Source organism: Mchenga conophoros, linkage group LG7 (genome assembly GCF_057382185.1).
Source record: "Mchenga conophoros isolate Kocher_MC1m ecotype Shallow Benthic linkage group LG7, M_conophoros_male_GT1.1, whole genome shotgun sequence".
Classification (NCBI taxonomy): domain Eukaryota; kingdom Metazoa; phylum Chordata; class Actinopteri; order Cichliformes; family Cichlidae; genus Mchenga; species Mchenga conophoros.
In genome coordinates this window covers 22,345,181-22,370,674 of record NC_140532.1, presented here as the reverse complement: position 1 = coordinate 22,370,674, position 25,494 = coordinate 22,345,181, and the positions used below count along the sequence as shown (strand labels likewise).

Sequence of the window (25,494 nt, the reverse complement as noted above, 5' to 3'; positions counted from 1 at the left end):
ATCACTTTTTGTTGTACTGATTTTATTTACTGATTTATTGTAGGACTGTTGTATCATAATACCAAGGATTATTAATTTATTTTAATTTTGAAGGTTAGTGGCAAGGTTTGCAGAGAGACACCTTTAGAAACTGGCTGAATAAAAAAAAATATGTCTAAATCTTCATCATATTGAAGTATTCTTCTAAAGGCAAATATGAGACAATCTGAGAGCCTAAATTAACATATATATGTACTTACTGGAGACCTAAATACCTCACATATGAAGTATTTAGAAATTCTACTGCAGGGTCAGCACCTAACTCAGAGGTTATTGTGCCTTGGCGCACACTTGGTGCCAGGTGGCTTGCTGTCCTGTGCGTCATTTTGAAAATTCCTCACAGCAGATACAGTAAGAGCTGGTGAAGTGGCAAAATGGCATTTTGAGATATCGTACTGATGTTGTAAACGTCTGAAATGTCAAGCAGCAGATTAAATGTAAAAAGTTGTGTAATTTGAATGTAAATTTGAAACTGCTTTTAATGCAGATGTAAAACTGCTAATGCCAAACTTAAAAAAAATACATTTTATTTTAACTCCTTTAAATTTTGCTCACATGGTGGTATTGCTTTCTAATTTACTAGATTCTGTGTGCGTGTATGTGTATGTGTGTGCATGTTTATGTGTATGTGTGTGTGTGTTTATGTGTGTGTGTGTGTGTGTACAGAAATTCTGTTTCTGATCACTTTCGTATATAGCTACTAAATGTAAAATTGTGCACAGTGTGTGTAAGAATGACTTCATGCACATGAATGTCAATGCCTTCAAAAACGTGAGCGTCAATAGTTGTCCGTGTGTGTGTAGGAAATTGCGTTTGTCTAAATGTCTTTCTGAGCACCTACGTAGATATATTCCAAGTGTGTGCAACATAATACACATTAACCCACTCATTCCCACAGAGCTGGACATGAAAAAGTAACACTTCTAATAAAATTGTTAATGTAGAATTGCAGGAAGATACCTAGACATACACACACATGCACACACACTTCTAACAGCTGGAAATGGTGTGTGTGGAAATGAAGTGGTGTGTGTGTGTGTGTGTGTGTGTGTGTGTGTGTGTGTGTGTGTGTGTGTGTGTGTGTGTGTGTGTGTGAAATAGACAAAGCTGAGAGATATAATAAATATATAATATTATATTAATTAAACACTGACTTTACCTGTGTGTGGGACTATGAGGCGTTCATCTATGAACAAAACTGTGACACGTATGACACATAAACGTGAAGCTTATTTTAAGGTAACCTTATTTTAAGGTTATGGTAAAAACTAGTTTGTGGTGCCGTCAAGGTGGACGGTGGTTTTAGAGTGTAAGTGGGTAAAATGTGATCAGCTTAGCCTCTGAAAATATGTCAGAATGAGCGTGTAGCTGTGTGGTGAGGAGAGACTGGCTGAAAGTTAAACATGAGCAATGCTTTGTGGTTTGGATTTTTTTAAAGGCAAAATTGAAACTGTAAACATGCAGAAGGATCCCCAGACATAGACACACGCACGCCTAACGGCTCCAATCTGTGTGTGTGTGTGTGTGTGTGTGTATGTAACCACAGCAGAAAAAGCTTAGATAGACAAATATTCAAACTTATAACCTTATATTTAATAATCCTTGGGTACAACTTTACAATTTAGGAAACACTAATTTTAGTTGTGTGTTGCACTACGAGGCATTTCTGAACATTGCTGAACAAAACTGAGACGTGTGATGCATAAATGTGAAGCTTATTTTAAGGTGGTTTGTGGTGCTGTAGTGTCAAAGTGGACTGTAGTTTTGGGGTGTGCATAAGTAAAATGTGGTCAGTGTAGGCTCTGAAAATGTGTGAGAAAGAGTGTGTGACATGCGTGACGCATAAATGTGTAGCTTATTTTTTTCTCTTTTTTGATATCTGAGAGAAAACTATTTTATGACAAACACTTTTTACAGAGCTTTGGGTAGAAATTAGCTGCTGTTCTGTTCATTTTAATGTGTTTGTAATGAAGGAGAGTCATTATTATCCAGGGTGATTTTTGCGTGCGTGCGTGTGTGTGTGTGCGTGCGTGTGTGTGTGTGGGTGTGTGTGTGTGTGTGTGTGTGTGTGTGTGGGGGTGTGTGGTAAATTAGCAGTTTATATGTTCAGGGATGCTTTTTGTAGTTTAAAAGCTATATGTTTCAGGAGGTGCAGGGTGTGATGCTGTGAGTGTGTGTGTGTGCATATGTGAGAGTGGGAGTGCAGACACTGTACGTCTGTGTGTCTCCATGTTGTGGACATGCAGGATTCAGAGTTGTGTGTGTTTCTGTGCTCAGTTTCAAAATGGACATTTTTTTTCTTTTCTTTTCATTTGTCTGTAATAGTAAGACTTTGATTCGATGGTATAGACAGGAATAAATATTAAATGTGGAATGTTTGGATTCCTTCTTATAAATATGTTTGCTTGCCCATGCGATTGTGTGTGTGTGTGTGTGTGTGTGTGTGTGTGTGTGTGTGTGTGTGTGTGTGTGTGTGTGTGTGTGTGTGTGTGTGTGTGTGTGCGTGTGTGCCATTGTTTAATGTGTGTGCTTGAGCATGTTTCACTTAGAAAAAAAAGACTCCACTGTATGTACAGTGACAGTAAATGTAATAGTTTGTAATATGATGTCTTTTCTTGCAGAACAATGAGATACACACATGGACAGGAGGCTGAACATGCTCATGGGTGGCTCTTCAGCTGGACACACACATGGCAGGTGATTATGTGTTGTATATGTTATCTTATAAAAACAGGAGTAAATGTATGTCCTGTCAAACTGCATGCATTTTAAAATAATCTATCCATAAGCCTGTCCTTAGAAACTGTTTATTAGCTAACAGAGGGAAACTGTAAATACTATAATTTCATTAGAAACAGCTGATTTTACCTTTTTTAAAACGTTGGGGCACAAGCAAAAGCAAACGTCTCTACTCTCAAGACTGTTAAAATATACTGTGAAGTATGGTTTTATATTTTAGTGTGTATATTATGCTAAAATTGCTTAAATTGTAAATGCAAAGAAACGACCCAGATGAGTCATATTTGCTGTGATGTTTCAGTCGTCAGTCATTTATAAAATATATGAAAATACGAGTTGCTTAAGATTGTTAGACTGCTTTGTTATGTTTGATGAAAATAAAATTTGACTCTCTCTCTCTCTCTCTCTCTCTCTCTCTGTGTGTGTGTGTGTGTGTGTGTGTGTGTGTGTGTGTGTGTGTGTGTGTGTACATATGTATTTGCCACTATGCTATCGGTCATTCTCAAAGATCCTGTGACCTTGTTACCGCCGTCGGACCGCAGGTATGTAAGAAATCAAAACATGTAAAACTTAATTATAATAGTTGGTAATGATATTGTAGAGAAGTTGCACTGAATTTGTGTCTCTTGTCATATATTTTTAAGGCTTTGAATATGACTCTCGGGGCAGATATTTGTGAATGGAGTGATCAGATTTTAGAGACCGTTTGCGTCTTCTATAAGTCCTGAGTGTTGCCACTTTCACGGAAAACATTGGGGGCATGTAAAAGGAGAATTACGCCCCATTTTGCTGTGCTGTGTTGCTGGAAGGCTTGTGATAAAAGTTGTGTTTCGGGCTGAAATAAACGTGCTGCTTTACAGACGTTATATTGTCAGGTAAAGAGGCACAAATGGGACAGGGAGTAGTCGCTGTGGGGTGGACAGCTGTGCGTAAATGGCATCCCAGGACTAGTCTGGTCATGTCTGGTAAATGTATGTCTGATGACAGACGTGGATCGACCTGTGTAGAGCAGAGGTCAGTTGTTTACTTTTATGAAGCTTTGTTCCCGTTGAAGGACGCTCTCTGTGCGTCTTAGGCCGTGCGCATTTCAGCACCACGGAGGTGGACAGCAACGCACAAAGGGCTCAGAATTAAAGGAAACCTCGACACATTGTTTGAGTCTCTTCTAAATTCTGGTCAGTGCTATTTAAATATAAAGTGAAATACTGCTAGAAGAAATATTTCATATTTTAAATGCTACTTATATTCATGTTAAAATATGAAATGAAAGGCTCCTAGCTTCAGCAGCGACCGTCGATGTCTCTTTTAATACTTTGTCAACGTCACTCGTTACTCTGAACTTTGTGTCGTTATGGATTTTTTAAATATATATATATATATATATATACCTCTTAATTTCTAGCAATTGTTACTACCCTTATAATTCATGTTTCATAATCAATTTAGGAATATTGCAGATTACATCTGGACAAACTAATGCTGAAGGGAAGGGAAGAAAATATTGTGAGAGTAAAAACGGATTTGTGGTGCTGTGAAGCCAAAGTGCACAGTGGCTTTAGGGTGTGTGGGGGTAAAATGTGGTTAGCATAGGCTCTGATCATGTGTGCGAAAGACTGTGTGCCAGTGTGGTGAGAGGAGCGGGGCAGAAACTTAAACATGGGCAGTGCTTTGTGTTGTGCGACTTAGATGAGAGGTGCTAAGGGTTATCGATACTGGGTGGGGTGGGTACAATTTTCATGTACACAAAATAAAACCCTTGAAATAGGAACAAGCCGAAGCTGTGGTTATATTTGTGATTACGTGACAAGCTGGTAGAAACATACAAATAAAAACATGCTTGTACCTTTTGGTATATTTAATATTAAATGTGCCAAAATAATCCAACATCGTGCACGTGAAGAGTCGGTGGGGAAACTGATATGCAAATGTGTGTGGTTCACTTTCTCTGCGTGTTTAAAGTCTTACAGATACAGACACGTGTGAACATTTTCACGGGGAAATTGTGCACGTCTAAATCCTAACTTTTTCCCTCTTTTTAGCTATTGGACTGCGAGGACGTGGCCGTGACGTGACTGTGGACTTTCAAAACATCTGATAGACCGTGTGCCTGTGTATGTGTGTGTGTGTGTGTGTGTGTGTGTGTGTGTGTGTGTGTGTGTGTGTGTCATTAGTAAAAATAAATAAAATTATATATATTTTTGAAATCCATTTAAAGACAATGTGATGCTACTATCTTTCTTACATAAATTGTGCCAGGGAAATGTAATTTCCCTGGCACAATTAAACATTAAGTCTATTGTTTTAATGTTAAGAAATTGCCTGCATATATTTGTTGAATAAACAGCCTTATGTCAGAGCCTGTGTGTTGATTATTATGTATTATTATTTAATTCAGCTATGTGATATTGGCTGTGTTGAGGTTGCAGGATGTAAATCGGTATTAAAAAATATTTTAAACATGTGTTTTTTAAAGATTACTTTGTAAAAGATGAGAATTTAACACGACATTTGTAAATGTATTTTATGTCTGCTGTATGTAAGGGTGATTGAGAGACAGCTAGTCACTATACTCTTAATTTTACCCTGTTTGAAGCTGTTACACAACTTGCTGCTCCTTCTCGTCAGTGTCACGTTGACTTCGATCTCTTCTCTTCTGTCAAAGAATACGAGCAGCTGCATTATGTCTACAAGCAAACAATCTTATTCGTATACTTTTGTCCCTCTGCTGAGTACATGACAGCCCTCGTTTTGTCTCGCAGACCTTTTATTTGTCACAATTTTACGTTTAATTTGCGTGTGTGTGAGAGAGAGAGGAAGCATGGCGGCAGATGGGTGTGCTGGAGACTCCAAAAGCTGCTGCAAATAGCCTTTCGGGGTCGGAGTTGGGGAAACAGAGCACATACTGCCGAGCTTAAAATCATGGCAGTCTGTTCTTGTGAAACATCTGGACTCTGTAAGCATGACTGGCTCATTTGTGTGTATGAAAATGTAGACAAAACAATAAAATAAAGCGACGGAACATTCACACGACTGTCTCAATGTTTATGTAACGCGCGCACACACATCTCATCCTTGCTCAATGTTTTGGATGATGGGGAACTTACTACGATCGGGCAATCTCGCGAGAGTGTGGCTAACAAGAGTGTGGTTGGGCATTGTAGTCTTCCCTTTTGGGGAGCACATTTTTGCATGTTACGACAGAAATGTCTGTGACGGAGTTATCTGGAACAAAGAATTTAATCGGGGCACCAAAAAACCCTTCGCCGCACTTATCTCTGCATATTTAGTAGTTATCAGCAGTGTGATGCAAACAGAATACCTAAAATAGATGACTAACTCGGATCTAGCTAGGAACAGGCTGACCTCACTGATTGGCAATCACTTCAGCCAATAAAGCATGTCCAAATGCTCTCCATTGGGCGGGAGGACGCGCACATTTTTCACCAATGAGAGCATCCTTTCATTCATAAAGTGGTGTGGGCAGTTTTTTTTCGCAGGCGTGGGTTTGGAGGGTTTCATAATCCTGACTGAAACCGTCAAACCTGTTCTGGTGAGAGCCAATACCTGACTCAGGATGGGAGCTGCCGTAATGTTTGTCCAATCACTCCTCATCCCGGTCTCCCTTTGACCCACCCCATTTCATACAGAAAATCGAATGAATGGGGGAAGCTCTGCTTTTGACTGACGCGCAAAGCAGCCTATAGAGGGGCTGGATCAGTCGACGGGCACCTACTGCAGGCAGTGAGGAACAGGGAAGGGCGGTGCAGAGTAGGAGGTGGGCGGTGCACTTTAAATCAGGCTAGACAAGTGTTGGGGGAGTGTGTGTGATGCTACAACCTCCTTATAAAGGGACTCTCTCACGTTGTGGCTTGGAAATTAGAGCACATTGCCTAAAATTGAGGTCTCCACATACACACTCACACACACGCAGAGTCACCGAGAGCCGCTGCCGTGAACTGGATGAACGTTGAGGAAATGATCAGCTGGGCCGAAACGCCTCTCTTCTGGGTCGGTGCATTCACTGTGGCCTCCCTGACGCTGTGGTTGCTCTACAGGCTGCTCACAGGCTTTAGGATCTGGGTTTTGGGAAATGGACAGCTGCTGTCTCCGAAGCTAGGCAAATGGGCAGGTGAGTAGGGTCACATCAATTTCCAAGCCACCTACAGCACATTCACGGTCACGAAGAGGGCAGCTCAGAAGTAGGCAGGTGGACTCTGCTCGAGCACCAGAATGAGGTTATTGAGCGCAAACTTGACTTTGGCACACAAAAAACTGCGTTCTGCGTTTTTTCTTTTTTTGTGGATTCATTCAAGGGGAAGTTGGTGTTGCGTAACAGGCGCAGGTAAGCAGCTGATTGACTGAGAAGATAATTGTCCTTATTACCTCCAACTGTTTTCATTTCTTCTCACGTCAAACACAGCACACAGTCTCCTGCCAAGGGCTCCAGTCAGCGTTTTCAAAGCACATTTGGAACGGTGCGGGGATGCCCCACATTGGTGAGCCAGGAGCCAAATTGCGCAGGCTATGCGCACTTTTCACAGAGCTGTTTTATGTGGGTGAGCTCTTAGCCGGAGCACTACTGAACCACATTAACCCATCCGCATGATGTAGGACAAACCCATATGCTTAATTAAAACGTGACCTACATCTAGATCATCTTGCATGTCATTTTCAGTGGTTTACCGGTAATTCTTGAAACGTGCCTGAAAAATGTGTTCCCCTTCCACAGCATATTTATACTGGCGGCATTTTTTGTATTTCTCATGTCGCCGGTTTCTCACTAATCAGGTCTTCTTGTCCTGTCCTTCGGTTTGCCTTGCAAACCTTTCTCATAAGATTAATGTGTCATTATTGGATTTGACTGTATAATTTACACTAAAAAAACGTTTTTGTCAAAACGGAAGTGACTTCGGAGTCATACCTAAGTGCGTTATGGTTTGATAGAGACTTGTCTCATAGGAATCGCCCTGCCATGGCTTGACCCACTTCTCTAGTCCCTGTTTGGAGAAGACTGCTGCGTCTGGAGCGTCTTGCTGCGCAGTTTGGCAGGCGCTCTCTTTCGCGTCGGGATAGGTGGATATTCTACCCCCTTCCTCTCCAAAAGCCAGGCGGATAATATAAATGCTTGTTTTCCTTTTTCTTTCAGTCACACAGATGTTTATCTGTACATTGTGGCGCACTTCTTGACGAAACCGTCAGTTTTGTAAAATGTATGTTTAATTGAGGCCCTTTGCGCCATTAGAGGGGCTGAAATGTATGACGCAAAGGTAGGGCGGTAGGATGCCTTTAAGAACGACTAATGCACGTTTTTAAGTGATTCTGATGGAATATGCGGAGGAATGTCGGTGCACACCGATGAGTCATGCGCTTGTTCATCGCTTCGTCATCCTTTGGCCATATAGGAATGCCACCTTCACGTCATCCCACCCACCCACAGTATGTTATCAAGTGCAGCACTAAACTTCGCATTAATCTTTTTCCTGCATTTTTATTTACCTCGAATGTTTCATTATACAGTTTTATTCTAGCACAGCCCATTTTGTGTGCGTTTCAAATAAATGTGATCTTCGTTATTTGTAAAGCTCCTGAGTTAGGGGCGTAAAGGATGCTCTAAACTAGAAGATTACATGGATCTTTTTTTTTTTTGGAAAGGATTCTTACGGAACTTTCCCACTCCGTCACATTTGTTCTTCTCTTACGCTTTACGTAAGATGTGAACATGCCACTCCCTGAAACCAATTGGTGCCACCAGTCTGACAAGTCTGGCGTACGTTTCCAATCACAACGGTCGGAGATGGCAGGACGAAAACAGGTGTGCGCGTTAGGAGAGGTGGGGGCATGTGTGATCGGGATGAGGCGTGCGCCTCCGCCGGTTACACCAGATGTGCGGGTTTGGCCAGTTTAGGCAGTGGTCTGGTTTCTTTAACGCATGCACGATACATCGTTTTACTACCGGTCCCCACCTTTCAGAGATCCTTGTTGCAACAAGTCCTCCTTCTTCCAGCTATTGGATAGTGTGGGAAATCGCTATTTATTTATACCCTTTGCAGTTGGGCAGCATGAATTTAATCTGTAGTGCTGTTCAGTTTTAGTTTCCTACAAGAACAATATGTCCTCTGAATTTATAACTTTTATCATTTTAGAGAATTTAGAGTTTCTATTTACTAATGACAGTGAATATTCCGTCTGTCATATACAGTTTCTTTGTCTAAGAACACATTTGAAACTGAACTGAAGTATTTGATCAGAAATGCAATTTAAACGTATAGCTTCTTAAACGTATGTGAAGTTGTATTTGGTGGGGGAGGGGGTCATTGTACTTTATTTTAGATGCATATTTCTAGAACGGGCTTGCTTTCTATAAAAATCTCAGAGGAGGCGACTAGTATTTCCTGCTGAAACGAGTTTCAACGTTTGAAGGTAGGTTTAGGTGAAGAACTTGCTTCGCTTTCTATTCAGATATTAGTTTGTAAGGTTTTGTTTCCTCGTAATCACTGTACACGCTGTCTGTGTTGGGCTAAAACTCTGCTGCTCTCATATGCAGAGCAGAGCAGGGATTTCTCAGGAGTTCCTCTGCCAGTGGTTTTCCCCTTAGTGGATGGGACTCCTAGTGGCTGAACAGCAGCGCTGCAGTATGAGTCAAGGCGGCTTCCCCAGCCTCTCTATTGCACTGTTTTCACATACTCACCCTCCCCATCCCCTGCCAGTCTGAACCATCTCTACAGCTCAGTTCTGTTAAAGATATTCAGCTAAAGAATGGCAGCTCTCTAAAAGACATTTGAAATTTACATTTAATTGCCCTTTTATTTATTTTTATTTAGCAGCTTTTTAAGATTATTTGTGGATTCATGGGGGGGTATATTGCACAAATCTGCCTTTCAGGCATTTGATAACAGTTTAAAGGATTTAATATTTGGTGGTATAATGTTATCAAATTGTTTAGCATTTAGCATTGCTTTCAGTTCCAGTAGGGAAGCTTTCCAGTCTAACATGCAGCAGCCCTCGGTTTTCTGGTTTTTCTGCTCAGTGCTCCCTCCTCCAGTCTTAGCCCCCAGCATCCTGTATTATGTAAGGGAGCCGGTGTCGGTCCTGTTGCATGTGTGTAGATACAGGGAAATAAACTGAACCAAAGACATGCCCCCCCCCCCCCTTTCCTTTTTTGTTAAAGCAAAGGTGGGGGGCATAGTGATGTTACATGTGCCCTGGAATCCACCCCTCCGGCCCTGTTCCCCCAATTCCCTTGACAGCAGAGTTTATTGAGGAAAATGGTCCCATTATATAAGAAGGATGCAGCCATTCATCAGCTCAGCACATGAGTGACAATGGCTTGGGTCAGCACTTATGCAAGAATTTTGCTCAGTTCGGCTCAGAGAATAAACCAGGGATTGCGAGTTTATCAACAGACCCAGCAGGCAAACCAGAGTTTCAGTGCTGATTATTATGGGAGAGTAATCTTCAGTGCATTTTTTGTGAATAGACATAAGGCTTCATTCATGTTAAAAAAAAAAACAAACAAAAAAACATCCACATGTGTGAATGAAAGCCAGCTTTGTGTGTGTGCGTTTCAACTGAGGCAGGGTCTCCACTTTATCCTTGTGAATGTGCCTTCCCTTACTGCTTTGTGTGAGTGTGGGCGGAGAGGAGAACACTGCTGTTCATGTGATGAACACGCTCTGTGACACGTGCCTGAGCCAGGGATGTTGGGTTTAAAAAAAAAAAAGAGGGGGGGCAGAGAAAAATCTTCCTCATCTCAACCCCCCACCTCACTTCATTTCACCCATCTCCCCATACAGCAAGTGGGTCTGTTTATAGCTACAGTATATTCCTCTGAGTATGTTGGCTTCAGTTTTATTTTTGTTTCACAATTCTGCATCACTTGAAAATTAATGTATTGGGGTTTCAATAACTGAGGCTCATAGAAGAGCAGTTAAACATCTGATCCTTTCTTTGTATATTATCTGTATTTTGGATCCATTTGCGACTAAATTCTGACAGTTGTGTTCTTGCATGATTGTTTGGCGTCTCTAGAACTTAGACAACTTTACTACAAATTTGTCTGTTGCTCCACTAAACATTTCTGCTTTCAAACTGCCACTTAAAGCCCTTAAGCTTTAAAAAACTAGCAGAAATCCCTCCAAATGTTAAAATATGAATGAATTACATTTATTTGGCTGCAGTGTTTCTAGCTGAAGCTCCAGCACCTTCCAGATTACTGACATTTTAAGACATGCACACATAACCAAGATGTAGAACAGTTCAGCAACTGTCATCTGAAAGCGCCGTACTGGACCAGCAACATATTTCTTGTTGCTGGTTTTACTGCCTCGTGTCAGGTTACATCAGTAATTTGGTTGCGAGCCAACATGCCAGCGAGGCAGTTTGTTCAGTTTTAAGTGTCTGTTGACATGAACTGCTAACATTTTGGGTGTCATTCTTTCTGGGTTGTACCTATGCACAATAATGTACTGTATCAAGTTTTAAAAAGGCCCAAAACATCATAAAAGACACCTCACATCCTGGCCACTCCCTGTTCGAACTGTTGCCCTCAGGCAGACGGTACAGGGCAATCAGAGCAAGGACTAACAGACTCAAACACAGTTGTTATCCAACTGCAATAACACATCTGAATACTACAAAAAAATGTCCATCACGCCACTCTTGTGTTAATCTATGCACGGTCTGAAGCATGTGTGTGGGAATGTATGTGAATGTTTTACTGTTAAATCTTATTAGTATTTTAAGTATTCTATCTATTTTATTTATTGAATTTTATTGTTTTATTTATATTTTGATATTGCTAGGGATGATGCAATGATTGGGGACCATTCTTAATTTCGTTGTTCTCATGACAATAAAGATTCTGATTCTGAAGATGGGTACATAACTAACTGCTACATTTACACTTGTTTTAAAGATGTAATCAAGCATACAAGTGGTTGAAAGCTATCATTTTTCTTTTTTTTAGTAAGTAATAGAAGCATGGGTGTAATTCACTTTAGTTCTGTACAGCATGCTATTTCATTGTCCTTGTACCAATGGACTAATACCATTAAACACATGCTTTACGCTTTGTCTGAAAGGTGAAAACAAATCTCCTTACTGAACACACTGCACATTCCATCCTTGCCTTAGCAGCACACGGTCAAAGAGCAAAGTTTTTCCAGCTCAGAAATCATCTAGTCTCAAACCAAGTACTTGTGTGAAAAGAAATAGATTTTTAAACAAGGCATGTGACTGAAGGTGGGAGAGGGGGACAGGACTATTTTTTTTTTTGCTCTGTACCCAAATATAGATGCTGCTTCTATCTTTGGCAGCTCTGAAATACACATTCTCTTCTCTGTCTCACACCCACCCTCCCCTCATCTCTTCTCCCTGTTCAAGCTTATTTTATATCAACCATGTGACTTGCCTCCCCTGCTATTTAAAGCTGTGTGGGTGGGGGGCTGGAGAATAGGGGGGGAGGGGTATTTTGGTTAAGGGATGTAGACTTTGGAGGAAGGGGCGGGTTTGTCTTTGGCTCTTCTGCTGCATCCCTCCCTCCGTCCCCCCCTTTTTTTTTTTTTTTTTTTGGGAGACATAGGAGGGGCTGCTCGTTGATAGGCAAGTTTAGGGTGCGACAGATTACATAACAGTACGTAACAGGAGTGGGGCATACAAGGACCGCAGTCTCTCCTCACTGAGAATCTTAATTGGGGGTTTGGTGTTGGTGGCGGGGAGGGTTCGGTGGAGTTTATAGAATTATTTTAGTTTTGCCCTCCTGTCTGTAAGTTCATTTTTCTGAGATGAAATAAGACTACACCATGCGGGTAAACACCCCTAAAAACTAATTATTTTACTCTCATTGTGCCAGTGAATGATCGGTATATTAATAAAGATTGGATGTTGTGTCTTTGTCCTTTAACAGCTGCTTACCCTCTCATATAACAGCTCATGCAATGCAGGTTAGTCTAAACCGAAGATCCTTTAAATATCATGAGATGAAGACATTGTGCTCTTTGTCTGCCGCTCACCATATCCTTTTTGTTTTATTTATTTTCCCCCTAGCCTGCAGTGCTTTAGTTGGTGTTGGGGCTTCAGTTGGAGAGATCGGGATGCAGCAGCAGCCTGGCTGTTGTGACAATGGTTGTGGGGGATCTTGTTGGTATTCAGGTGTTGCGGCAGGCAAGCAGGCAGCTCCCAGACAAGGCAGTGCAGGCGCTGCTATTTTTACTCCTCCTGCTGCTTTTTTTAGACCCTCGAAATAGTGAGCAGGCAGTGGCAGGGCTGCTCCACTGCTGAAGAGGGAGGGAGGGAGGGAGGGAGACGGAAAAGGCTGGGGGGATGTCAATACCTCAGGACATGTTGTGCAGCACTAAGCACAGCAGAGCTGCAGTGCAAACGCGCCCCCGTCAGGGCGCATCAAAGCCTACACGATGGACCAGTTTTCTCTGAGGTGTTGAAATGGGGTGGGGTGGGGGAAGACACACTGGGGGGGACTGGGTTCAGAGCTGAATGAGAAGCAGTGGTGCACACACAATGGTGCCAGCGTGTGGCGTCAGTGTTACGGTCACTCACGTGCTTGCTTGCGTAGATCCTTCCTTGCGAAATTGCATCTGTGTGTCACTTTTGTTCACGTAAGAGCGATTCTCTCCTGCTGGGAGGCCACTGGCACATGGGTGTCACTGACTGAACTGTGTCTTTTGAACATTGTGTTCTCCGTACATAATTCCATACTTGTAAGTTTCAGGTTATGCAGCTTAGCTCCACTTATGATGGCTCAAACACAAAATCTCTTAAAACCAGAAGAACCGTGTCGTCATCCCACTGTACTAGCTTCCCCATTCTTCACACGGGTGAAGACGCACACGTACACACATTTGACTGTCACTCAGTCCTAGGAAATGATTATTGAGAAAATGGTCCTATTATATAATGGGTGGGAGGAGTATAGTCATTCATAAGTGCAGCACGAGGACTTGGAGAGTGCGGCGAGGGGGCATAAGGCCTGGGGAAAGTGTGCAGGGTGGACTTGGTTGTCTGATGCACTGTGGAAAATCACAATTCACAGTATGGTGACCTTAAAGAGTTCTGATGAGTTCTGAGTATTTTTCTCTTTCATTGTTGACTTTAGTATAAAACAGTTTTGTTTGTTTTTTTGTTTTTTTTGTTCCCACTTTCCTGTACAGCAAACAAATCACATCACCATTATAAACTTTAGGTTTCCACTCTCTAATTGTCACTCCAGAATCATTGCTCATCAAATGGAAGATAGGCCAAATGGGTTTTAAGGGCAGGAAAAAAAAAATGTTAAAGGTTTTTGTATTCTTGAAATGCTTGATATTCATAACCTGAGCGCATGTATCTAAGTGATAGATCAGATGAGTAATGTCATGTTGCAAAAGATGATGCATTTGTAAGGCATGCAAATGTATTCTTGCACAGGATCTTCTTTCAGGTTAAAGTTCAAGCAGCGTTGATGCGTACGCATTTCTGCTGCATTTTTGATGCATTCCTGCATACAAGTGTAATCCGCAGGTTAGTCATGCAAGAAAATGATATTCGTGTCCCAGCTGCCCATCTGTGGGGTGAATTTTCCCCAGTGTACTGAAACTCAACTGGTTCATCTAGTACTTTGGTTTCAGCTGTCATTCTTGTCATTCTTGGTTTCATGGCTTATCAGTTTGTCGTCCTTTTTTTTTTTTTTTTTTTTTTTTTTTTTTTTTTTTTTTTCCTCCCCCCTTTTTAGTCAGGGCTTTTCCTCAAATGTTGATGCAAGTTGTTTCAGAAAAAGCTTTCTCTCTCCGTTACCTCCAGCAACCTTGTGACTCCAGCTGTGCTCATTTCTGTCATCTAAAATAGTTTCACACTCATCTTTGTTTGAGTTCATTATACTTGAACAGATGAGAGCTAAGATCAAAACTCGCATGAAGGTCATCAGGAAAGAGGCTGCTGATCCAGTTCTCGCTAAGCACGTCTCATGGAAGGATGATGTTTTCACTTACTGTTATATTGTGCGTTTATGGCTTTATTTAAAAGAATAAGGCCTGTAGCTCACAGGAAATAAACCCCATCTGTTTCAGAATGTACCACAAAATATATTTTTATAGACATTTTTACCTTGCAGCGGCTGTCTTGTTGCCTTTTTAAGCTGCCACCTGCATCTGCATCAAGAGCCTGATTTGGTACATCCCATGCCCATTGAAGCTTTTCTGCTAGGAGCATTTCATTCGTAACATAGGGGGGACGTTTAAAAATAACCAGGGATCCTGCTCTCTTTTTCACTTCCGACTTTGTGCTACTCTCTCTCACTCCTTTCACTCCCCTTTATCCCCTCTACCCTCCCCATCTCCCTCTCCTCCACCGCAATCCCTATTCCGTGTCTTTCTCCTTCACTCAGTCGCTCTCTTGCTTCGCTCCTGTTCTATTTTTAGCCACCCCTAGGATCCCTCCTCTCCCTCCCCACCACTGCCACTCTCCCTACCCCACTTCCCCCTCCTCTTTCTCCTGCTCTATGTTCGTCATCGCTCCCTCCTCTCTGCATCCCCTCTCTCATCTTGTCTTTTTTTTCCAGCTCTTTGCCAGAGAATGTCCTATGCCTCCATTAATCTTTCATCATGCCTTCCTATTATATTAATGATTTACAACTATGTGCTTGTATATTTGTAAGTACCCCTCACACTCTCACAGCCTTTTTTTTTCCTCCCTTCTCCCCACAATCCTCTATCAGTCAAGCAGAGGCTGGGGTTGATGGGCAGTGAAGGTTTAAAAATAACCGTTTGCTTTGCAAGGTGAGGGAAAACTCACTCTGAACATCAGCCTCAATCTCTGCATTGTGGTCTCCTTGTGTTTTTGGCATTTCTTCATTAATTTTTTTTTTTTTTTGTCTTGTATTTTTTTTTTTTTTTGTTAATCCTCTCTGCTGTTACCAAACAATTTCATTTTTGCTGCTTTCACCTACAATTTGCAATATATGCACCCCTTGTGCATATACTCTTAATTTGAAAATCGGTGAGTATTTAAGTCAAAATGGACTTGACTTATCGGAAAAGCTGTCGTCATAGAACTTAAAGCAAGGCCTCCCTAAACGGCAGGTGAATAGTATTGTAGGGCGTGTCTGCCACATAAATCAGACTTATGTACATGTCGTTCAGAGATTGACATGCAGAGATGACGTCCGATAAGATGGTGACAGACTGACTCCGTTTTGCAGTCACCTGCTGCTTCTGATGATGAATTGTGGCTCATTCAATTTAGTTTACCTAGATTGGGGAACTAGTTATTTCAGTCCTGAAGTCTTCCTCATTATTTGAATACAATTCAACTTGACCCCGGCCTTGCTGTGTCACTGTCTCAAGAGAATCTGTACTGAATCCTGGCTTCTCTGTTTCTCTACAGTTGTGACAGGAGCCACAGATGGAATCGGGAAATCCTATGCGGAGGAGGTGAGGCTCCCGAACCCTTATTTATTTCATTTCTTTCACTGAAAATCTATGACTCATGCACATGTGTGTGTATATAGATATACACCATGTACACTCGTAGGGGAGAGCTCTTAAAGGCCTATTAACATGTAAAAGTCCTCCCCCTCTCTCACACACACACACACACACACACACACACACACACACACACACACCTCTCTCTCTCTTATTGGTGCTTGTACAAGGTAACAGCCACACGTTGAATAGGGGCTACCCTGCCACGTGTCTTCGCACATAACAGAATGGGAGATCCGGCTGTATCATGGTCATGTAGAGCCTTTGACTCATACTGTTAGGGCTACAATGTGTCTTGTTGTTTGTCATGCAGTGATGGGCAGCATTTTGTTCCTTAAATGTTTAGGTATATTGGTAATTGTGCACAAGCACTTGATAGAAATGCTACTTTATTTGTGTATCGATTCAAAATAATGAGATTCACACCAGATTCAGTCAAAGGGCTCGACCTGTGCTATAGAAGCAACAAACAACATAAGTGGTCAACAGGACAAAGATCTGAATTGTCACAATCGCTAGTCTAAAGCCTTTTTAGTTGGAAGGATTTCCACAACACAGTTGACAGAACAAATGTGTTCATATATGAAAGTTTGAGTCTTTGTACTGGATACTTTTTGCATTATTTTTGTATGCTGGGTTTCCTTCTTTGAAAAATTATTGTATTGTAAAACACAAATTTGCCTTCTAAGCTTTGTGTGGTACACAGTTGTAGTCACAGCAGTCCAAATTACTGCTGTTTAAAGGCTGTTCTGACCTGATTTGTTATCTGAACTTTTGGAAACTCTGTGGGTTCTTCAGCTGAAAACCTTTTGCTCATGGTTGAAGTTCTGATCACCAGCAACAATCCTCCACCTTAAATTTATTTAAAGCAAGGTTGTGTACTCTGCACATGTTTGTGTGCCAAGAAATCACTGTGCGCAGTGAAAGTGGTTTTACAAACAGAATTTCCAGAGAGTGACATTTAAAAAGCTGCTGTGGAAGCAATGATGACAGGTTTGAGAAGATGATCTTGAATGGAAGAATATAATAGACTAACAAAATCTGTTGCATTCATCTGCAATGCTACAGAACAAACATTTACAGCTAATGGCTTGTTACCTACTGTGACATTGTCCTCTGTGTGTTGAAAGTATGGTTGAACTTGTGTCACTAACTGTTTTTTGTGCTCTAGTTGGCTCGTCGAGGATTTGCCATGATGTTGATCAGTCGTTCTCAGGAGAAGCTGGATGATGTGGCCAGGTCAATTGGTAAGCGTGCATAAAAGCGTGCGTGTGTGTATTTGTCTCTTCAACCTGTTCAGGGTTGAGAGCACAGCGAGTGGGATGATGAGGATGCGTGTATGACAGCGCAGTGCTGCCTAACGGGCCGTCAGCTACAGGATTTCCGTTCCTCAAGTGTTTAGATATTGAAAATGAGGAGTTGGACTTTAGCCAGAAAGTTTACTTATTTTAAAACAAAAAGATCTGAAATGTTTCACTTTGTTGGGGAAGGTACTAGTGTGCATATTCAAAAGAATTTGTTTTACAGACTGTAGCATTGTTGAGAGCAGTTTCACTATTTAGATTTGTTCTCCAAATCCCGCTATTTCACGCTTTGTGCACCCTGCCAACTCAAGGTTTACTCTGCTACAACACTGACCAACTTGTAAGCGAACAGAGCAGGGTGTGTTTTATTTCCTTTGTGGATTAAGGCTGACGGGTTAAATATCTGGCCTGATTGAGGAAACTCTCAAACGTATTCCTGTTGCAATATGTTTCACACGGATGAGGTTTCCCCATATTTGAGTACATGATGAATGGTAAATGAGTGTCCGTATGATTTTGGGTGTGGGTGGATAAAAACTTTTGTCCTCTCCTATTTTGTCCAGTTGCCAGATCTAAACAGAGACCCCCACCCCCTTTGCTGTTTAATGGTGTCCTCTCTGCAACTCTCTCTTTCCATGCCTCTGACGTCTCCCACAGCGCAATTTCCCCTGTCGTGCTTAAAGTCCACAGAGGGGGCTGATGGGTAGTCACGAGCAGGGTGCAGCGTGCCAAACTCTGGCACTCCTCCCTCACGATTAATCTGACAAAAATGTCCCTCCTTAACATGTAACCAAGACAACCCACCCTGTCCCACCTATCGTCATGGGTTTTTTTTTTTTTTTTTCTTCTTCCTCTCCTCACTGCAGTCATTTCATTTGACTCTCGATGGCACTCATCAACCACGTCAAATTACTTATCCCGTTCAGCAATCAGTGAATTAATATTTGTGCTTCATCACCACATCACCAGCCGCATTTAGCAATCTCACTGACAGTAGCTATGATGGCTAATGATGATCTGAAGTCGATAAACATTTTTCAGAGAGGCCCTCTGCTTCCTTTTTTTTTTTTTTTTTTTTTCTTTTTTTTTTTTCTCTTCCCCCTGTAAATCTCGTCTCAAGTCTGACTGCACACACACTGACACACTACTGGTTTTGGCCAAGGCACATCAGAGGAATTTTCCTCTTGTAACTCCCTTGGCCGCCTATCAGCTAAACGAGTCTTTGGACAAAATTCTAATTGCAGCAGGCACGTCAAACATGACGAAGGAATGGGGGGGAGGGTGCATGACGGAGGGGGAGACCAGCAGGCTGGTTTGTTGGTGCACAGTGCCCTCTGCAGTTGATCTGTCACAGAGTGGTTTCATGCTGCTATCTACGTTCATTTGAAGGTTTTGAGACACAGAGCTGCACTGTTGTTGAGCCGTGTAATGAGCTTTTAAACAAAGTCCTGGATCATTTGTGAGACATAATATGAATATTTGACGTGAAGGCATCACCCACTTGCATGAATGCTTTTAAACAAAACCTAAGTCATGCATCCTCCTTGCCTTTTTTTAAAACTTGTCACACAATTTGTTCAATACAACTTGGATTTTTTTTTTTTTTTTTTTTTTTTTTTTTAAATGGTTTTGGGTTCTGGGGGGTTATGCTTCCATTCCTAAATATCACTAACTATGAATAACTGAAACGTGTGTCTGCTTCACAGAGGAGCAGTTTAAAGTGGAGACCAGGACTATTGCTGTTGACTTTGGCAAGACTGACATCTACTCGAAGATTGAGGAAGGTCTGGCTGGTCTGGAGATTGGAGTTCTTGGTAAGGGCTGACTGCAGCTTTTCTTCTTCTTTACCTTTTGATGAGGACAGCATTAAGAGGCTTCCTTGATCTTCACTTTACTGTAGACAACTTCACACGGCTTCTCTTTAGATGTCAACAAAAAAATGGACATTCCCCTATCATATACATTCAGTCATCATAAATTGCTTCCTTAGCATGTGGGTGCGATGTTTATCAAGCCGTGCTTATTATAGAATTTGAACTTGATATTGAAGATTTTGGTGAAGGCAGATGTTTCATACTTACGTTCTGCATGTGCGAATCAAATAAAAATGAAGTTGGTCTGAACTTCTTCTGAAGAGCAGGTTTAGGCACTTTTTTTTTTTTTAGTTTAACATAAAGGGCAAAGCTGGCGACTTGTACTTGCTTTTCAGTCATGTTTAGCGGTGTTGGGTCATCTTCAGCATAGTTTCATAATAATTTAGTCAAGGACTCGTTTCATATATTCCACCTTTCTTTTGTTTGTCCTGAGATTAATCTTCATGTGTTTCATAAAACAAGTGTTTTCAAACTGAATTTCTCAAGGCATGTTACATATTTATAGATGCACTCTTGGTTCAGCTGTTGCTTCTTTTTTTTTTTTCTTTATTGCTTAGGCTCCAGAATTCACACTGTCATTTTCAGCTTTACATTTAAGGAACCCTTTGTTCTTTTTATGATACCAGTTGTGCTCTACTGGTTACAAGGTGTGGCTGTGTCTACTGTGGAGTTGAATGCCCGTTTCTACCTTTTTTGCTTTTGCTGCCACCTAGTGGTGAATAATTGAGGTGGTTCCAGTTCTCCAGCTATATGTAATTGAATTAAAATAGCAGAATAATTGATGATTGCTCCCCTTTTGTCATTAACAGTTAACAATGTTGGTGTGTCTTACCCCTACCCGGAGTACTACCTCCACATTCCTGATCTGGATAATGTGAGTAATCTTTACTTAAAGATGGGAACTTTCAGTTATTGCATGTTTTCTGTGATTGCAAGTGTAAAGTCCCGATATTTTTAGTCTTTCCTGCTCGTTTAAGACATACTAAGTATTTGTCTCTACAACTAAGAGCAGGCAATCAACACAAATGGTGCTTTTTTTTTTTTTTTTTTTTTTTTTTTTAGTTCATCACAAATATGATCAACGTCAACATGACCTCAGTATGCCAGGTAAGTGTGTTTCTGTCTGAAAAAAAATTTCCGAATGGATTGAGCCCAGTGATTGCAAACTACATACACTTATGCATGTACTTGGTGTTTTGGGGTTTGTTTGTTTTGGCTTGGATTAGTTTTTGTATGGCTCAGGCTTTATTTCCCCCTGTTGTCATTGTTCTCCATTTTCATTTTCCTCTTCTGCTGTTCCTACCATGGTACCTGCAGTGTCTCAGTTGTTCCCAAAGCAACGGTGAACTACACCAACGCTGTCTGTGCTCACCACCCACGCATCTCTCTCTCTCTCTATTTCTCTCTCCCTACTTTTAGACTTTTATTTAAAAAGAAATACTATCCTCTGTTTTGCCCCCCCCCCCCCCCCCTTCTAAGTTGTCATTGTCTCTGATTTTTCACTGAACTTGTGTTATTATTTTTAGATGACCCGTCTTGTGCTACCAAGAATGTGTGAGAGGTGAGTTATATGATGGGGCTTCCATGTTTTGCGACATTACTGCAGTCAAAATATTCCTGTAGTAAATGATGGATGGTGGCACCGAGCTACTCAGGGAATCTTTATATTTAACAACACCCCTCCACCCTTTTCTTTTAGAGCAGTATTTAGGAGATGACTGTAACAAAAGATGGCTTTTTTTAGGGGGGGGGGGACAAGAAATCTTCACCTAGCATTTTCCATGACTGCATCTCTTTCCCTCTCCTTTGTTCGCAATGCTGACAAGCTTTCAATTCACACAAAGTGCTCTTCCCACCCGATTGGCTGCTGCGTTCCCATGTGATTCCTGCCAGCCAATGGTAGTGCAGGCACATTTGGTGCCGTGTGAGGCTGGAGCGTCTCCACTACATCACTGCAGCAACCGGCTGCCATGGCAACGCAAACAGCCACTACCACACTGTGTGTGTGTGTGTGTGTGTGTGTGTGTGTGTGTGTGTGTGCAGTATCACTTTGTAATTGTCGGTGCAATAAGCATGCATAGACACAGGGCTTCCACGGGTAAAAATCTTATTCTGTGGATTTGATGATTAAAAATAAGGTCTTAAAGTGTAGCCATTGATCTGTGATCAATGTTTCAGGAAAGCTTTTTAATGTAGGATTGTCATGATACTGAAATTCCAGGTTTGACTTAGGCTTTGTTTGCTTGTTTGTTTTGATGTGGCAAATATGCAAGTAAAAATCAACCCTGTAATGTGTAATTTTAAGTGATGATTGTTCCTGGAACTTGATGATCTCTGTGTGCTGTAGCCCAAAAAGAGCCATCTTCATTTCACATACAAAATAAGTTCAACATTTACCTTCCTGTGCTTTCCCCAGGTCCAAAGGTGTTATCCTAAACATCTCCTCTGCCAGTGGCATGTACCCATTGCCTCTGCTCACTGTCTACTCTGCAACTAAGGTATGTACAGTGTGTTTGGCACTTCTAAAGAGGCAAGACTTCTTTTCTAGGAAATGAGAAGATGAACACAACCTTTTTTTTTTTTTTTTTTTTTCTTTTTTTTTTCTTTTTTGTTTGTTTGTATATTTTGGACTGTCTTAGTAATTTTGGCGATCTTTCATTCGTGCAGGCGTTTGTGGATTTCTTCTCTCGTGGCCTTCAGGAGGAGTACAGACGTCAGGGGATCCTCATCCAGGTAAGTAGAGTCTGAGAAACATGACAATCATTGAAGCCTGGATATGAGTCTATGATCTATGAGAGACTAACTAGGAGCTTTCATTATTTGTCAGCGTGTCTGCACATTAACTTTTAAAAATGTTGTACAAAATCATGTAAAGGTCATTAAAAGCTTTTCTGAACTTCACTCTTTTGGACACAAAGTAAAGACTGGAGTGGCTGTTAGACCAAAGTCAGTCAGCCCTATTCTTGAAACAGAATCTTGCAAGTTTTGGAAATCTTAATGCACTTAGGTTTTTAATAACAAAGTTAAACATCTTTTTTCAAAGAGTCTTCATTGAAGGAGTAATGAAATGAACACACAGAAGTGTTCTGCTTTTAATGAGAAGCATTTTTTTTTTTTTTAAACCTGATGTTCCACATAAAGCTGGTTTGTTCTGTTTTTAGAACTCTGTAGTCTTCACTCATGTGCCACCTTGTGGTTGGACCAGGTATAGGAGTCTAAGTATAACACAAAGTTCAGGGTCTGCCTTTTGTTTTTTCCTTGCATTCCAAATCATCACTTTACAGCAAAGATTTTGTCTTTTGGGTTAAAGAGCATGTTACATATTAAATATGGCTTACCCGAAGTTAGTTTAGCTTTCGTGATTTAAACAGTCTGCTGGGAGTGCTTTGCATATTTTCTAAGCTTGCTGCATCTTTTTTCTTTTTTTCTTGCTCCTGCAGAGCGTGCTCCCCTTCTTTGTGGTCACTAAAATGACTCGTATCAAGAAACCCACCTTGGACAAGCCCACCCCAGAGCGCTATGTAGCAGCTGAGCTCACCACTGTGGGTCTGCAAAGCCAGACCAATGGCTACTTCCCTCATGCTGTCATGGTAAGAGATGGCAACCTCAACAAAATTAGTAATGTTGATAGATGTGCAAAATGTTGGGGCCCAAATGAATAATTCTTATTGAAAAGCTTGAATGCTGAACACATTTTAAAGTTGCAGTTTAAATTCATTTTAATTGTGAATCCAGGGCTGGGTGACCACCAAGCTGGTTCCAACCAGCATTGTTATCTTCCTGGGAGCCACAATGAACCGCCTGCAGCGTACGGGATACCTGCAGAGGAGGAAACTGCGAGAGCAGAAGAACGGACAGAGTTTGAAAACTGAATAGGACTGTGGCTGATGACGCTGCCAGCAGCCACATTGTTGTGACCCACTGCAGCATTTAAGGAAGAGGGGAATGTGTATGATTTATCCGCCAGGGTTGCCTGAGATTTCACCTTTTGTGCCTACAGTAAATTTGCACATCAGGGCACGTGTGGCTCTGACTAAAACTGCAACCTTCTATCCTTATATTTATCTGGGCAGACATGACCAAAGAAGCTTGGAAGTGAAATGAGGATAAAATGCTGCTTTTGGAAAAGGACATTGATATTAGTCACTGACACTGATGGTGGAAATGATACAGCCAAAAACAGAGGGATTTGTTAACCCTGCTGTTGTAAGCAGTGGAAAATGGTGGTGGGCATCTTTTTATATACATTTATAGGCTACACCAATCAGCCACAACATTAAAACGACTTGCTGAAAATTGATTAGGTATATCTTGTGCTGTTAAAACTGCTCCAGACTGTCTGCATGGACATGGGACCACTGAATTGTTTGCAGCAGATTATTTGGTGCTGTGGGTTGAGGACTGGTGCGTCTGTGTCAGTCTTTCTGGCATAAACCACGAATGCTCATTCAGATAAGGATCTGGGGAATTTGAAGGCTGAGTCTATATCCTGGATTCTGCTGTATTCCTTGAACTTTTCCTGAGCAGGTTTATGTATTATGGCAGGACGCACAGTCTTGCTTTAGGGGCCTTAGGGGTATGTTCGGTCTGCATAAATGTTTAAAATTTATATTGTGGAAAAATAATCAAATTTATTCACCTTACTTGGTGGTTTAAATGTTGTGGCTGAACGGTATTTATGATCTATTTATTTTATATTTGTATGAACACAGAAGCCAAACTCTGACTTTAAAAAAAAAAAACAACAACAAATTTTTAACTTAGTTCTATTTACAAATTGAGCTGTTAAATGATGGCAGTGCCTGCTTTCTGTTGTGCCAGTTTATTTGCACCACTGAGCTCATCTTATGTTGCCTCCTTTTCTTTCTTTTTTTTTTTTTTTCTGATTGAATGTTTAAAATGACACTTTGTGGTGGGTTTTTAATTGCATCAGTGTAATATTTGTTGTAAGCCAAAGCATCTGATGGTTAACTGCCTTTCTTCTGGCATTAATGATGGAAATGGTCTGATTTTGTGAACGGGTGCTTAATGGTTCCATTTATTATGAAAGGATGTTAACTGGTGCTACGTCCAAAGGAACTACTGAATTGTTCTTTTTCTTACTACTCTAATCAGTTTTTTGTTGTTATTTTGTTTTTTTTGTTTGTCTGTTTTTTCCACTGGTTTTTTTTTCTTTTTTTTTTTTCTTTTTTTTATCTGATTATGTTGGATAGATCATTAATTGTGTGGCAAATTTACATCCAGTTAGAGTTGAAATGACAAAGTGGAACATTTTTTTTTTTACATGAAGACTGGTTCACATGACACCAAATGTTGGCTGTGAAAATGGGGGAACTGTTTCTCTTTATTTCCCAAATCAGTCCCCCATATTGAGCTGTACCTCAACTAAGTGGCTTTTCTAGCGCCATTCATTTCGTAGAGATCCAAACTGGAATATTTACATCAAAATGCACTGTTTACATTTATCTTGCCGATTGCAACTTGTCTTTTCTACTGTTTGTTAATAAAAGCTTTAGCAGATAGCACAGTGTCTTGCCTGGTGTTTGGTCTTGCAGATTTTTAACGACTTTAAAAATCTGTGATAAGAAATCACAATATAAAAGTCTTTATTTCTTGATGTAGCAAATTTAATTTCCAGACTTGGGGAAATTCAGTTTAATTATATAGCACCAAATAACAAGTTATTAGCAATTGTTAAATAATATTACAAAGAGAAACCCTACAATCATATTACCAAATATGTGCTCCCTATGAGCAAATTCTTAATATGATTAGAGGAAAGAATGGACCCTGGAAAAATCATGTGCCAGTAACTTAAGTTCAGGAACACGGATCTGTTGGAGGCATGCAACGGGAATCCCTGTAAGGAGAATGAAAAGTGGACAGGCTCAGAATATCCTGGAAAGTCTAATGCCTAAAGCATAGTCCCCTAATCAAGCCTTATCCTAAAAACATTTTGAAGCCCAATCTTATTAAGCTTGAAAAGGGAAGCTTATTAATTGACAACTGTCTTGCCTTCACCTGCACCATTTGGATATTCTAATGAATGATGGTCACTAATTA

At 40.9% G+C, this 25,494-nt stretch overlaps 1 protein-coding gene and 1 long non-coding RNA gene across 11 annotated transcripts in view; both read left to right on the top strand.

Annotated features, from left to right (window-relative positions):
* Positions 1–5,803, top strand: part of LOC146570096 (uncharacterized) — a 60,207-nt gene extending 54,404 nt beyond the window's left edge. For all 10 annotated transcript variants that reach the window (XR_014893425.1, XR_014893420.1, XR_014893424.1 and 7 more), the window contains 3 exons: positions 2,661–2,736; positions 3,287–3,320; positions 4,818–5,803. This is a non-coding gene — a long non-coding RNA (uncharacterized LOC146570096). The remainder of the gene's footprint in view (positions 1–2,660; positions 2,737–3,286; positions 3,321–4,817) is intronic.
* An 803-nt stretch (positions 5,804–6,606) lies between these two features.
* Positions 6,607–24,953, top strand: hsd17b12a (hydroxysteroid (17-beta) dehydrogenase 12a). The gene is made up of 11 exons (XM_085282917.1): positions 6,607–6,907; positions 16,153–16,199; positions 17,425–17,500; positions 19,264–19,371; positions 20,241–20,305; positions 20,494–20,538; positions 20,958–20,992; positions 21,848–21,929; positions 22,099–22,164; positions 22,872–23,021; positions 23,167–24,953. Exons 1-11 carry the CDS (start codon positions 6,739–6,741, stop codon positions 23,305–23,307), a joined length of 984 nt encoding a protein of 327 aa, XP_085139043.1. The 5' UTR covers positions 6,607–6,738; the 3' UTR covers positions 23,308–24,953.
* The last annotated feature ends 541 nt before the right edge of the window (positions 24,954–25,494 follow it).